The 15,221-nt window shown below is 43.6% G+C and overlaps 1 protein-coding gene across 3 annotated transcripts in view; it reads right to left on the reverse strand.

Moving 5' to 3' along the window:
• Positions 1-679: 679 nt before the first annotated feature.
• The window catches only part of ARFIP1 (ARF interacting protein 1), an 88,141-nt gene continuing 73,599 nt past the window's right edge, over positions 680-15,221 (reverse strand). For all 3 annotated transcript variants that reach the window (XM_074993170.1, XM_074993171.1, XM_074993169.1), the window contains 2 exons: positions 14,848-15,022; positions 680-2,255 (listed from right to left, as the gene is read on the reverse strand). In XM_074993170.1, the coding sequence (XP_074849271.1) occupies positions 2,100-2,255; positions 14,848-15,022 (331 nt within the window). In that variant the 3' untranslated portion in view covers positions 680-2,099. The remainder of the gene's footprint in view (positions 2,256-14,847; positions 15,023-15,221) is intronic.

Genomic DNA, 15,221 nt, shown 5'->3' on the forward strand with positions numbered 1-15,221 from the left:
CAGTGCCTTCATACCTTGCTTGATCTGTGGTTCTTGGGGGCTCTCCAAGGTCTGCAGTGTTGGCTAACCGCGAGTCTACACTGCTGTCCAAAGAGAGCACACGCATCCAGCCAAAGTGATTAACATCAAAGGGAGCAGATTGGACATCTGAACACCATTCCAGAAGAGACACCCGATTACATGTACAATTCCTAACCCTATAAGTATCAGAGGGGAAGCCATGTTAGTCCATATCTGCAAAAAAGAGAAGTCCTGTGGCACCTTATTGACTAACGGATATTTTTGACCATAAGCTTTTGTGGGCAAAGACCCACTTCGTCAGATACAATGTAGTGGAGATTCCAGAGGCAGGTGTAATTATACAGGCTCATGAAAAGGATAGAGTCCCACTCAAGCGAAAGGCCAGAGTCGACAAGGTCAATTCAGTCAGGGAGTATGTGGTCCACAGTGGCTTCAACATTTACTCATTGTCATCTGTTTAGAAGTAGATTTGTTTGCACTGGAATTTAACTTGCATATAGTGTGAATTCACCTGACTGTAGGTTATAAAACTGTTTCCATGCTCCCAGTGCTCATGTACTGAAATTTAAATGTTGTGTTCATCTGATGCTGCTAATAGGTTTGATTTCAGAGAAGTAGAGCAGAATTCTATTCGTAGTCATTGAGAAAGAAAAAGATATTGCAGCAAACACCTTTAATATGAATAAAAAATTTATGATGGAGGTACATTCTGGGGAATGTAAGAGGAATGATTACAAGAGAATCTCTGACAGAATACAAAAATAAAGAAGGCTCTGCCAGATATTGATTCTAATGAAGAAAGATGTAAATATGTTTGATTTACAGTTACATTACTGTGTTACTCACAGAAAACAATTTGTGAAACATCAGCCGAAAGACACCTGAACATATAGTACATGAATCATATCATTCACATAGTTGTAAATAATAGTCCTTAAGTACTTCATTTTACTTAAAAATAACACAAACCAATGGAACACGTGCAATGAGGAATCTTCCATATATGGAATTTAAAATGCCTATGATGAAATTAACTTATAGTTACATTTAATAGGGATTACACTACTGAGGGAGAAATGAGACATACAAATAACAGCCATATTATCTGTGCTGCTGAAGTATATGCTGCAGTTAATTATACTGGCCCTATTTTTCTTTCAAACCTCACATCAATCCACTAATGTTAACCGAAGTTTCATTGTAAGTCTAAAATGTAGAAAGAAATATATTATATGTTTCCCTTCCCTTGTAGGGAACACAGAAATGGATTATGTACACTGATTGAGAGAAATATCTTATGAAAAGGCACATACCTGTGATTTAAGGCTAATATGGTATTTGTTTCACACAGAAAGAAACATTTAAAAATGGAATTAGTATTGTAAGTGATTGGCTTCACCTAGCTAACCACTTGGTGCAAAGCTAAAATGTGTGCTTAGAAGCCTCAAACTGACAGTGATTCTTGCTTCTTTAGAGTTTGTTTTTAAATATGCAATGGACAGGGAAAGACCTACCTTTCAAAAAGGTATTTGCTGCAATTCCATGAGTCAATCAGCCGTCCATTACAGCTGTTGCCTCTGTGCAGATACTGCATGAAGGCCTTATATTATTACTCTGCAAAATATTTTTACTCTTCTTTTTAAAACACAATTACATGAAAGTGATTCATTAGATGTTTAATATATTCATATATAAAATATCAGGTGTTGGTACAAATCATGTAAACTTCCCTTTGGAAATATTTTGACTAGCCACCACAATGACCAGAAACCACAAACATCTCATCAGTGCAAATCTATATATATATATATATATATGTTTTTTTTAAACTACAGAAATAGCCATCAACCCTCACATACAAAAGGAGTACTCAAAATCTGAAATGACAGAAATTATGCTTGGGTACCTTCTTAAAGCCACCTACCCTCCCACCATATTCAATTACAGTATTACAAAAGGGAAAAATTAAAGCTGTTTGTGCAAGAATCACTGCCACAGTCCTTTGACCCCAACCCTTTAATTTTTATCAGATTATGCACAGATTCTAGGTTAAACAATGGTCCTCTTTTCTGGGTTGATTACTGTTCTTCAAGCCACGATGGAGCATCTACTCCAGGAGTTTTCAATTTGATGTGGAACTGTTTAAGTGTCTGTTCAAGCTGCTTCTGATTCCCAGAGAAGTATGCTGCAATGGCGTTGTGGAACAGAACAAGCTGATTGTGCAATACTTTAACCTGTGGACAAGGACAGAGGGGGTTAAAGACAAAGAGGCATTTGACTGACATAAGGCTTTAGACATAACAGGAGATTTTTTAGATGTATTAATTTAAAATTTCAGACTCAAAATGGAAAAGTGTTATTCAATACATATTTAACCTTTCATGCAAGAATCCAACTTTTCGTGATGTCATCTAAGTGCTACTGGTGTCTATTAAATCAAATAACTCCATTCCCCACTTCAAAATTTGGGGGGTAACAATGAAAACTAAGATAACACATGGGTATGTCAAAACAAAAAGCAGTCAAGTAGCACTTTAAAGACTAGCAAAATAGTTTATTAGGTGAGCTTTCGTGGGACAGACAGAAGTGGGTCTGTCCCACAAAAGCTCACCTAATAAACTATTTTGCTAGTCTTTAAAGTGCTACTTGACTGCTTTTTGTTTTGATAGTGTATAGACTATCACGGCTTCCTCTCTGTTACTATTCAACATGGGTATGTGTATAAGAATGTTTACATTCTACAGCCATTTATTCTATATATGTCTGAACATGTTCCTGCATTTATTTCCTTGCAGAAAGAAGTGTAAAAATATGATCAGAATACTCCGTAAGCATTAGCAAAAGGCTTACATTTTCTCCTAATAAGAGGCAAGTATATTTGTTAACGTCTGAAATACAATCTGTCTTTTAAGTAATAGTATAAATTCAACCCACACTGTAACTCTTCTTGCAGTAAGTTACAGATATATTTCTCACACCTCCTACCCTTGAAAGCAGGGGCAGGCAACCTACAGCTGAAGGGCAACATGCAGCTTATGTTTCCTGTTATGTCTAAGACTATGTCTACATGTGCCCCAAACTTCGAAATGGCCATGCAAATGGCCATTTCGAAGTTTACTAATGAAGTGCTGAAATGCATATTCAGCGCTTCATTAGCATGCGGGCGGCAGCGGCGCTTCGAAATTGACGAGCCTTGCCGCCGCGCGGCGCGTCCAGACGGGGCTCCTTTTCGAAAGGGCCCCGCCTACTTCGAAGTCCCCTTATTCCCATGAGCTCATGGGAATAAGGGGACTTCGAAGAAGGTGGCGTCCTTTCGAAAAGGAGCCCCGTCTGTACGCGCCGCGCGGCGGCAAGGCTCGTCAATTTCGAAGCGCCGCTGCCGCCCGCATGCTAATGAAGCGCTGAATATGCATTTCAGCACTTCATTAGTAAACTTCGAAATGGCCATTTGCATGGCCATTTCGAAGTTTGGGGCACGTGTAGACACAGCCCAAGAGTTCTGTGTGTGTGCCCCACAAGACATCTTGTTTAGTTGTTGCCCTAGTGCAGGTTGTCAGGTTCTGCAGGTTTCCATCCACATTGGGTTTTTCTCTATCAGGATTACCAAAGAGACACACAGAAACCTGAAAAAAATGAAGTGAGGTGCATGCAGACTGCACACAACACGGAGTGAGCACCATGTGCCTCCTCTGCATCCAATCAAAGAGCTGCTACAGTTCCACTGGCACAATTTGCAATTTCTAAGTACACAAGCACAGTCAGCAAAAGTACCCTAACCTGGAGACCATCTTGGAGACCAACATTCTTGTGGCCCACTGAGATGAAGGAGGGCAACTCATGAGGCCACTCACTACCCTTTTATGCACATTGCTGCTTTTAAGATTTATTATTCCAGAGTACCATAAATTTGATCCATCTTTTTTTCCCCGTTGCTCTGTAACACGTAGCAACTAAGTATATTTACCAAGCATGTCATCTTTGTTTTGTTAATAAGGCAAGAAGTTGTGTGTGCATGTGCTGTGACTGAAATGTCAGTTATTAAGGAACTGCAATTTGTTTCGAAGATCTCTCCTGAGGGAAGGTTAAGAGCTTGAGATTACCCCACAGGGAAACATCCCAATATGTTGTCTTGGGTTCCTTAAGAGGTTTTTGCACTTGGGAAGTAGAAACATATCACCTAACACCAGGGAATCTGTGACCTTGAGCTTTTTGTTTTGTTTTTTTGTTTTAAAGCAGCAGAAGCCTTTAGTAGCAAGGTACTTAAAGAGTTCTTGCGGGCCCCACCTTCTGTACTTGAAGTGCCAGAATGAGGATCAGCCTTGACACACCTCAGTGTTCCTACTGCATTGGATAACAGTTCATAAAATGTGTTTTGGATTTTCTTCATATGCAAGAAGTCTGGCATATGAATGACAGCTGCTTCCCAAGGCAACGATCCAAAATATTAGACCAGTTTGGACTCTTGCTTTTTCAACTTTCTTCACTTGAGCACTGGCACATCCCTTGTTGTATAAATAATTAATTAGGGGCTTATCAAACCAGCGTATGACCAGTCTTTGCAACTACTGGGTAATAATATGGAGACTCTTCAACCTTAGAAGTTGAAAGACCCTTAGCAGTTCTTAAACATAGTCTCCTATTTGATATACAGTCATACCCCGAGATACACCCATTCGAGTTATGAGAATTCAAGTTTACAAGGAGTTTGATTTAAAACCCCTACCTCGTCTTATGAGGCATTTCCTCAAATTTACAAGGACCGATTTCAATTTTGTGCGCCTCAGTGGGATGCGAACGCCCTACAGCAGAAGAAAGGCTGAGGCTCCAGGCAACGGCTGCCCGCAGCTGCATCCTGATGGTGCGTTTCTCCGCAGCACCCGGCAGTGGTTTCCTGGAGCCCCCAGCGTAGCCTTCACCTGTGGCTGGTCTGGGTCTCCGCCTCAGCTCTGCAGCAGCGGCGTGCCCCGGCCCAGCCAGCGGCCACAGGCTCCCAGGTGCTCCCGCGAGAAGCGGCTGCTAGGCGAGCAGCCCATCCCAGCCCCGCCCCTGCCGCTCGCTCCCTGGGTGGCTACGGAGCTGCCACTGCCTGCCCTGCGCAGCTGTGCCTCAGGTGCTGCTTGCCACCTGTGGCGTTCCTTTGCATTTAGCGCCTCAGCCGCTGCTGGCGGGGCCTCTCCACCGTCCCTTGCCAGCTGGGGGCCTCCTGTGCCTGCCTAGCTCCCCGCACGGCCAGCCCCTGACACTACTCCCTCCCCACTTAACCTAAGCTGCGCTCAGGCCGGGCTGCCTCCCCATGCCCTGCTCTGCCCTGCCCGCCCCCTTGCACTGGCTCCACTTCTGCAGCTGCGGGCAGCTACCTGGCTTTGCGTCCCCCTCCCACGTGCTCTTCGATTTCCATTCCCCTGTCTCTGCAGGTAAACAGACATATTGTAGAGTAATTAATGAAGGGAAAATGCCTTGTTAGGTTGTGTTATGATAACTAATGTTAACTATTGAAGTAATTGTGTTCATTTTAATGGGATGTGGTGTTGTTTTAGCGTAAATGGGTGTAAATTTTGGGGCTCAAGAACGCATAACATTTTTTCCCATTGAAATTAATGGCAATTACATTTTTGACTTACAAGAATTTGCCCTAAGAGGAGTTTTTCAGGAACGAATTACCCTCGTAAGGTGAGGGAAGACTGTACTGAAGTAACGTGAAACAATGGGGTAGCAGATTCTATAGCTTTATTCTGGGACTTGTTTAACAGGGACAGGTTGAACCTCTAATCCAGAACTTTGTCTGGCAACATCCATAATACAGTATGATTTTAGTTAGCTGGATGTCCACTTATCATGGGTGTGGCCAAATTTACCATGGTCCAATAAAGTTTGTTTCCAGCCATCAGTCCTGCCTCTCAGTGTTGTGACTATTATTTAGCTGCAGTTTACCTCTAAATGTCTTCTAAGAGCCCAGTAAGCAGTGGGAGTGTTTGTAATGATGCTAGGCAATATTGACTTCCCATCACCTAGCAACTTTTCTCGTCTGGCACGAGTCAGCTCCCAAGGGTGCCAGATTAGAGATGTTCAACCTGTACTACACTTCACTTCCTAAGACAGAGACTGAGTCATAATTTGACTAACTATAAGATCTGTTAGAATGCTGATGACACCCATATGCTCATTTGGTAAGACAAGTTTAATGATGTCTCAGCTTCCACAAATAAAGTGTGGGGGGAAAAAGGCACAGGTTATCATTTCATCTTTTTGGGACCATGGAACACCTATAAAAATTGTCTTTAAAAAAATGTGTTGTCAGCCCAAAAAAAGAAAAACAAACAAAAAAACCCAGCAACATATACAGCAAAAACAAAACAAAATAATTTAATCAGGTATCACAGCAGTGAAACAACAACATTACATCCGGCTTTAACAACAGCAAATATATATCTCATCAGTGTCAGAAAGTATCAAAAAAGCAGAAGACGCTTGCGGCACATCTGCAATTTGTTCACAGCACACCAATGTTCCGCGGAACATGGCTTAACAAACCCTGGTCTAAAGGAAACTGAAGTTGAGTGCAGTAATCCCTCTGGATTTTAAGAAGAGGAAGTTACTCGCCTTGTGCAGCAATGATTGTTCTTTGAGATGTGTCTACACATGGGTGCTAGCAAGTCCTCGCGCTGATTCTCAGAGATTCTTCCATAGCTGTGGTTTTCCATACTGCGCATGCGCAGAAGCGCCTTCTCATGCTCCCTGGTGCATGTGTGGCATGGGCTCCTCCATTCCTTCTCTACACAGCACTTAGAGCGAGATGCTCCAAGCAGGGGAAGCAGGAGGGAAGTGGAGCACCTACAGGGACACACATCTCAAAAAAACAATCCGTAGTGCAGAAGGTGAGGAACCCCTTCTTCGAGCAGTGCCCCTGTGGGTCCTCCACTCTGGGTGACTATAAAGCAGTAGCTGCAGAATGGAGGTGGGTTTGGAGCTCAGTCACTACCACAGTAGAGAGTACAGCTTGATCCACTTGGAGAGAAGATGTGATGGAAGACGAGAGAGCATAGCACCAAGCAAATGTGTTGCTAGAAGACCATGTGGCTGCCTTACAAATGTCCATGAGAGATACGTTCTTGAGGAAGGTAGTAGTGGGCTCACCCAGGGTTGATTGGGCTGTGACAGGAGCACGTCACTACGGGCTCAAAGGGAGGCTTCATAAGGCAGTGAAGCACATGGTTAAGGTCCGATATAGGAACCAAAGGTTGGACTGAAGGAAAGGTGCTCTGGGGACCCTATGACAACCAAGGTGCGCTCCCCAGCCAAGGAGGAAGGTGTCTGTGATGAGAGTGACCGAGGGTGGTGGTTGGCAAAATGGCACACCAGTGAAAGGGTGGAGCGAGAACCTGTGGAGGGATTGCCACTGACTTGGAGAGCGGATCCCTGGCCAGGGTATAGCATGAGCCCATGCATGTTTGAAGGCAGCACATAGGAAGCGTAGGTTGTTTGACCATGTAAGAGGTGGCAGCCACACGGCCCAGTAACTTTAGACAGGTGCATACCGTAGTGGTAGGGAACAGACGCACTGGCTGAATGAGGTTGCACAAAGTGTGAAACTCTTGAATGGGCACGGATGCCATGGCCATGATGGTGTTTATGTGAGTTCCTATAAATGTATGAATAGTAGACTTGGCATAGTTGATATGGAAGTCCAAGCTGAGTAGGTGGTGTGTGGTAATGTGAACCATGTGTCACGCTTCAGGAAGTGACTGTCATTTGATGAGGCAGTTGTACAGGTACGGGAAGATGATGACTCCTGGATGATGAAGATAAGTGACCAACACTACCAAAGTTTGGGAAAACACACATGGTGCGGTGGAAAGCCCGAACGGAAGGATCTGATACTGACAGTGGGATCACCCCACTGTGAAGGCAAAGGAAGTGCCTGTGAGCTGGATGAATGGTGACATGAAATATGCATCCCGTAGGTCGAGGGCTGAGAGCCAATTGTTCTTGTCCATGGCCAGAATAATGGTAACAAGAGTCACCATACTGAAACATCTGTAAAGGATGTACCTGAGTCGTCTGAAATCCAAAAATGGTCTCCGTCCTACGCTCTTCTTCTGAGTGAGCAAGTAGGTGGAATAAAACTCCTGCCCCAGAATTCCTCGGGTACGGGCTCCACCCCCGCCCAAACCGAGGAGGTGTGGGACCTCCTGGTCGAGGAGATTCTTGTGAGAAGGGTCCCTGAAAAGAGAGGGGGTAATGGGGCGGGTAGGGGGCAGAGAGGTGAAGGGGACGGAGTATCCTTTTTCAACCAGTTCCAAAACCCATTTGTCTGTGGTGATGGCAGACCACTGATGCAGGAAGGGGAGGAGATGGTGGTGGAATGGCTGAACAATGTCCTCTTGGAAGCGATGGATCAGACCCTCACCCAAATTCTCGAAACTGCTGTTTCAAGGGCTGAGTGTGGGATGTCCAGGGCTGCTGGTTTTGATGTTGCCTTCCTGAATGATGGTGCTGTGGCCTGAGCCTTTGATGTTGCTGCTGGAACCGGGACTGTTGCTGGGCCTGTTCGTATTGGTCCCAAAAATACGCTGGAATGGAGAGTACCAGGCTCGCCTGACTAGGGGCGTGTACATCATGTACCATCCTTCTGGTGATGGTATGGCTCTCCTTGATGATGCTGGGCAGTGTCTGGCGCTGGTGTTCTAGTAGCACTGGGACAAGTTCCTGTTACTTGGAATAGTTCTGGAATCATAATCCACCAGCATGGCCATATAGTTGGTGGCATGGAGGAGAAGGGTGCCTGAGGAATAAATTTCCAAGCCCTTAATATCCTATTTTTTGCAGTTTTTATCCTGGGGCGTGGATCTGAATGGTTGTGTCTTATTACGGACCACGTCCATTACCAAGGAATTAGGGGACAGGCGAGTGAACAAAAATGTGGCATCCTTGGGTGCTCCCAAGTATTTCTTGTCCACCTGTTTGCTGTTGGGGGTGATAGACATTGGAGTTTGCCACAGGGTTGTGGCTGGGTGCATGACGGCCTTATCCATAGGTAACACCATCCTGGAAGACAGAAAAGGTTGTGTTATATGAAGTAGTCTGTACTGACTCATCAGGACCTCCTGAGTGTCCTTGTCCAAGGACGTGCCACATGGCAGAAAGGGTCCTGGAAAGACTGGACATCGGCGATGGAAGGGGGTAATGTGGAGGGCACTGCATCATTTGGTGATGAGGACGGGTGCAGAGGAGAGGCCCCTTCAGAGGAGGACCCCTCAGTACCGGGGCACACAGACAGAAGGAACTGCATTGTAGATGGGCATGGTTCTGAAAATGAGGTTGGCGCTGACTGAGTGCTCAGGTGCTGTATTGGTTCGGGTCCTGAGGACCACTGTTGTTTCGGCCGGGAATAATGCCGAGCAAGCCATGGCAGAGGTGAAGGATGATATTGCATAGCGTCCGGAACCAGTGGGGCAATCTGCGAAGGCTGCAGAGGACTCGAGTTTTGTGACGAGAATACACTGGCACCATCAGATTTGGAGCCAGGAGTCGGGGTCTAGCCTGAGAGGCAAATGATGATGCCAAGTGGTGGGACTGGCAAGGGGAAGCCAACAGCTGAGGTAATGAGCGGTGCTGATAAGATAGTGCCGTATTTGGTAGCTGGCTAGGTTGGCACGGACATTGGCGCCAGGGTCCTCGATGCTGGTCTTTGCAGTGCGGAAGGGGTAGACAACGCCCCATGCCTATGCTGAGCTGCCTCCCTGGTGACCAAGAATGGGGAAGGGTATCCACGCTAAACTTGTGTGAAGCACTCGGTTGCAAAGAGAATGAGTGATGACATTTTCTGGCAGGCACAGCACAAGGCACAGACACCGGAGTGGTCCACTTTGCCAGAGATGGGTTTACCAAAGCTGAGGGCATTATTGGTGCTGACAAAATCAATGCTGCATGTTTATGTTTAGGCACTGAATGTGCCTTTTTCGACCATGCTGGCAAGAACGGTGCCCAGGAACCTGCCTTCTGGCGTGGCCCATACAGACACTGCCAACGGCCAGGAATGCACAGGAGAGGGCACCGATCAACAAAGTAAGGCCCTCTGGAGGGCAGGGGATGCTTGGAGCCCTCACCCTTGGCCACAGGTTTAGCTGCTGGCTTATCCAGGGCTGCTGGTGGTAAAGACTTCTCGTACAAGACAGACTTGAGTCCGCTAGCTCAATCCTTGCGGGGTCTCAGGCAGACTCTAATGGTGCAGGTGAGACAGGGACCCTGCTGCCACACATGGCTGAAGCTGCCTCACCGTGCATGGAAGAACCCATCACATGCTGGCAGGAAGGGCCACCTTGTGGCCTGCAGGAGCTGCCGCCGCTGGAGCCACCACACATTCCTCCCACCAGGATGCAGTCTGAGGCAGCAGTAAGTCTCTCCCACTTCCTTTTTTTGGAGGCAGGGGAAGGATTTAGGACTTTTTGGACCCCAGCTGACTATGGGAACAATGGGGAAATGTCCATTATTCCTGAAGTCTGCTAAATAGGGGTCCGTAAAAAAAAAAGAAATTGATGGTTTACTGTACAGACAAAGCTACAGCCTGGCAAGATGGGCTCCTATTACAGCAAGTAACACTCCACTTTTGGCTTCAATGACCCAATAACAGAGATGGTAGCTTTAGAAAATGTTCGATACAGCCCTGAAGGTGTATTTAAAGAGATATCTCATTAGGGCTGTTTTGATTATGAACAATGATCCCAAAGCCTCCATTTCTGAACGGTAGTTATGAAAGTCCTACAGGAAATATTTTGGAGCTTCCAATGCCATGTAGTTGGAAAACACACAAGGGTGGTAAGTACACAGACGCAGTTATTTAAAATCCCTTTTAAAAAGGAGCTGCTGTGAGTGAAATCTCTCTCAAGGTTCAAGATCAAGACCAACTGCCAGATTTTATAATTTATGTATGAAACTGAAACCATTAGTCCTTAAATTTATGTGCTAATTCCATTCTATTTGTTGAAAATGTACAGAAAGATCTCACTAATTTTCAAAAAGCTTCTTAGCACATGTACTTAAAACTCTACTTACATCTTTAGAAATCACACCAGTTACATTTAAAAACAGTGTCACTCTTAATATTTAAGTAGGTATTTATGTACAAATGTTTATTTTATGGCAACCGTACAGAACTTGAACTGTGTACTATCTTTGTAAGAAAAAACATACACCTCAAACTATCATAAGAACAAAATGTCCACTGTGTAGAACGCACTTGAGATCTGTTACTAAATCCTATGTCCAGGAGGTAAGGACTTATTCCCTGTACAGAGGCTGCATTTAGTCAGTGAAGGAGGGAAAGGAGAATCAACTCCAACTTCTGCCCAACCCAAACAGACTTTAGCCTTTTTACTGCAAAATAAGATAGGGCTTCCTTAAGAAATGGCAAGTCTCCCACTCCAGTTCAGGGTTAGCTACAAGGCATCACAAGGCAATTCTTTTGTTCCCTATTTCCAATACAAATGGCAGTTCCCTCCACAGGCATTACCTGTCCCCCACCCCTTAGTTGCAGAAACCTGCTTGTGGGGACAAGTTTAAGGACTGCAGGCTGTAACAGCCAATATAACTCTGCTGTTAACCAAGACTTCCCGGAGGAAGGAAGGAAGAATTCATCAGGGGTCTCTGCAACATTCAGCTTAATAAATAACGAGGTGGCTATAAATGGACTCTTAAGGGTCAGTTAAATCTGTAGGAAAACACAAATCCACTTTAGATTGACTGTGTGAGTGTATTTGTATGTCAAACTGCACGCGGATGGTGCGTTCATGTAATTTGTATTTATACAACCATGAAATTTGCAATTTGATATGGATAGAAAAATGCAAAAGTTCAAGGGAAAAAGTTCAGCGAGTACTATCATCAGCTGTATTTAAAGTCATACATCAATAGACCCCTACAAAAGAGAAATCATTTCAAGGAAAAAAAGCAAACTATACAATTACATTAAGCCCTTAATCATAGACATAACAGGAAAAAACAGGAAGCCGTGAAAAAAAATTCTCAGTGCACCAGTTTGTGGAAACAAACATTTAACAGTTTCCAGTTCAGCACACATGGAAAGTTCAGCTCTTTTGAGAACTAGTACTTCAGTATTCGCATTAACATGGGGATCCGAAGTTCAGGTTGCTTCAAGAATATAGATTATAGCACAGTTCTTTCATTTGCAAATCATGGATTAGACACTAACACTAATGTGCTGGGCCAGGTGCTCATTAGGTGTGAACAGAAAAATACCAGATAACACTAATTTTCAACACCTGGGAATGTGGCCCTTTAAGGAGTTGTGTGCTGTTCACTTGCAGATGATACATTGATCTGCAGTATGTATATTCTTGAAGGAATGTGAACCTCTGGACCTAATGCTGATGCCGATATAGTAAGGAATCTTAATCCACAGAGAAGAGCTGAATTTTTAGTGGGTGCAAAGCTGGAAACCACAGGGAAGAGGTGGGTTTTTTTAAGTGTGTGGGTGGAGAATTTCTCCTTTCCTCACTAGGATATTTTCTCCAACACCTTTTCCCCTTACGTTTAGAGCTTATTTTAACTTGCATTGTCTGATTTAAGTTTAGGCTACACTACAGAGTTAGGTTGACATAAGGCAGCTCCTGATGATGTCAGCTGCCCAGTACATTGACCTAATAATTCCACTTCCTCAAGCCCTTCGGTCAATGTAGTTATGGTGATGTAGTGTCCTCTCACACACTATGTTATTTGTTGGCACCAGGTGAGGGGAGCTCCAGCTGTCCGTGGCTCATAAAGTTAAACTCAGTGGAAGTGCTCCTGGGTAGGATGGAGTGGGGTGCAGTGTGGACAGGAACCACCATGGTAATGACTGAGGTGGCTGTACGCTGACCATTTTAATTTTATAGTGTAGACAAAGCCTTATATAACTTCAGTGCATCAGTTCAGGGTTTAGCAACCGAAATAGCAAGGAGCCATTTTTCCAATTCAGTAAAAATCTCCCCCCGCAATGCAAGTGAGTATGAGACAGTCCTTAACAAATAGTGTGAAATCATACTTTTATAACCCCACTTTTAAGAACAGTGCACACACAATGATTTGTAAAGCAATACATGTCTACTGCAAGATGTTCACAAGCCTTTTACATATTCTATTTCCTCAGCCTTTACACATGTGTGTTTGTACCACTATTTTCCTGACTTTTACTCACTCTCTCTGGAAGCCACTGGGGTGGAGGTGGGGTTAATCCAATGTTTCAAGATCACATATTCTTTGTTTATTTTAGATGAGAGTTGTTCATTTTTGGGCTTTTAGACATTCACCATATATCAAAAATAATCAGGAGGTGGGTTTGTTTGGTTTTTTTGTTTTGTTTTTTAACTTTGCAATTACAGTTTTGGAAGCCACAAAGAAACCTTTAAAAAGCCACATGTGGCTCCAGAGCTGCAGGTTGCAGACCCCTCCACTAGCTGCACATCTGGCCCGATATAATTTCTTTTGTAAATTCTGAGACTTGCAAAGGTTTTAGGGTTTGTTTGTTTGGCTTTTTTTAGGTATGTTTAAGGAAACAGCTGTGCCGAATTAACAGGCAATGTTCCCACTGTCAAGGTTCTGCAATGAGCTGGTGAACTACTGAAAATGTTCATCCATTGTTAAGAGACAGAGCCTGCCAATGCTCCCTTCCCTGTATCTGCAATGATGGGAGAGTACCCTAACTATTCCAGGCACATATTAACACCTCATAGTCTCAAAATCTAAAGACAATTCTATTTTTATACCTAAAAGGAAGTAAGGAAAATTCATTTTGTCAAGTTATCTTCATTTTATCTTAATCCTGACCTTGCTTCCAAATCCATGCATACAGAGATCACTAGAAACAAGTACTAAGGAGTTTGCAGGAGAAGTGTTTATTTTTCCAGTTCACAGGAGTAGTGGTAGGGTGGGGAATAATAGTGACTCTTGCATGTCCAAGGAAAAGTAACTATTGCATGATAAGAGAGCAAGCAAGCAAGCAAGCGAGTGACCCCATAGAAGGAAAGGGAGCAGGCAGACAGGAAAGGAAGAAATCTTGAATCTATGAGAAAGGGAAAATGTTCCAAGAACCAGTTGTTTGCCTAGATTCGAGATGAGAGATCCAGAATAGCTTTGCTTTTGAGCTGAAGATGTCATGTAGAACAATTGTTACAACTCTTCATTCAAACCCTCACCTAATACTGGTTAAAGAAAGCACATCTTTGCTTCAAAGTGCTTGTACCTCCATCTGAAAATCTGAAGTGGGTCTTACCCACAAAAGCTCATTACCTAATAAATTAAATATGTTAGTCTTTAAGGTGCTATAGGACTCTTGTATCATGACTCCACACTATTCTTAACAGTGAGAAAGATTAATTCTGAAAGGGTCTCTTTCCTGCTGTTCCTCACTGTATTTACACATATCCCTCTAGCAGGCATTACCCAACCCAATACAGTAATAATGCCCTGCATTTTGAGCCTGCAGTCCAATCATAGATCACAATTAGTAAAACAATGTGTTGATCACTATTATACATAAACGTGAAAAAGTGCAGTAGCAATATTTTCATATATCTACTTCATCTTTATTATATGCTTTTACCTCAGTAGTTTAAAGTGAGGGACTGGAGGTCTCTAACTCCATGGGGGAACACTCCCACAGTACAATAAGAATTCAAAAACCAATCTCGTTTACTTCTCTTTCTTGTTCTACATTTTGAAGTGGACTGTATTTTAAGAAAATACGCTGCTATGTCAGTTATTGACCTCAAGACAGAATCTAGCAGAAAGCAACTCCACTTTCCTGGTGTAAGAGGTGACATTATAACTTACCTTGTTTTCCTCCAAAAATTTCAATTTGACAGATACATCATTGCGCATTTTGTCATATTTCTCTTTATGGAGTTGGAATTGTTGCTGTGACTGCTCAATCTTTGGTAGAGTGTTTGCATCACGAGGACCAAGATTAAGTTCTTCTAGATCTGTGCGATACGCATCATATTCAATCCTAAAAAGGAAAAACAAGTTAACATGAGCCACAAAATGTCTCAAAACTTGCACAGCAAAGCCAGGAGATTAGAAAGAAATATGCAAGCACATGTAACGCTGATGAAAGATACTGGAATGACAATGCTGGACAGAGATCTTGGTTTATCCATCAGAGCAAGTAGAACCTAAGTCATTGGCATGTTTCTCATCAGTACAAC

The sequence above is a fragment of the Carettochelys insculpta genome, chromosome 4, assembly GCF_033958435.1.
Source record: "Carettochelys insculpta isolate YL-2023 chromosome 4, ASM3395843v1, whole genome shotgun sequence".
Lineage (NCBI taxonomy): Eukaryota > Metazoa > Chordata > Testudines > Carettochelyidae > Carettochelys > Carettochelys insculpta.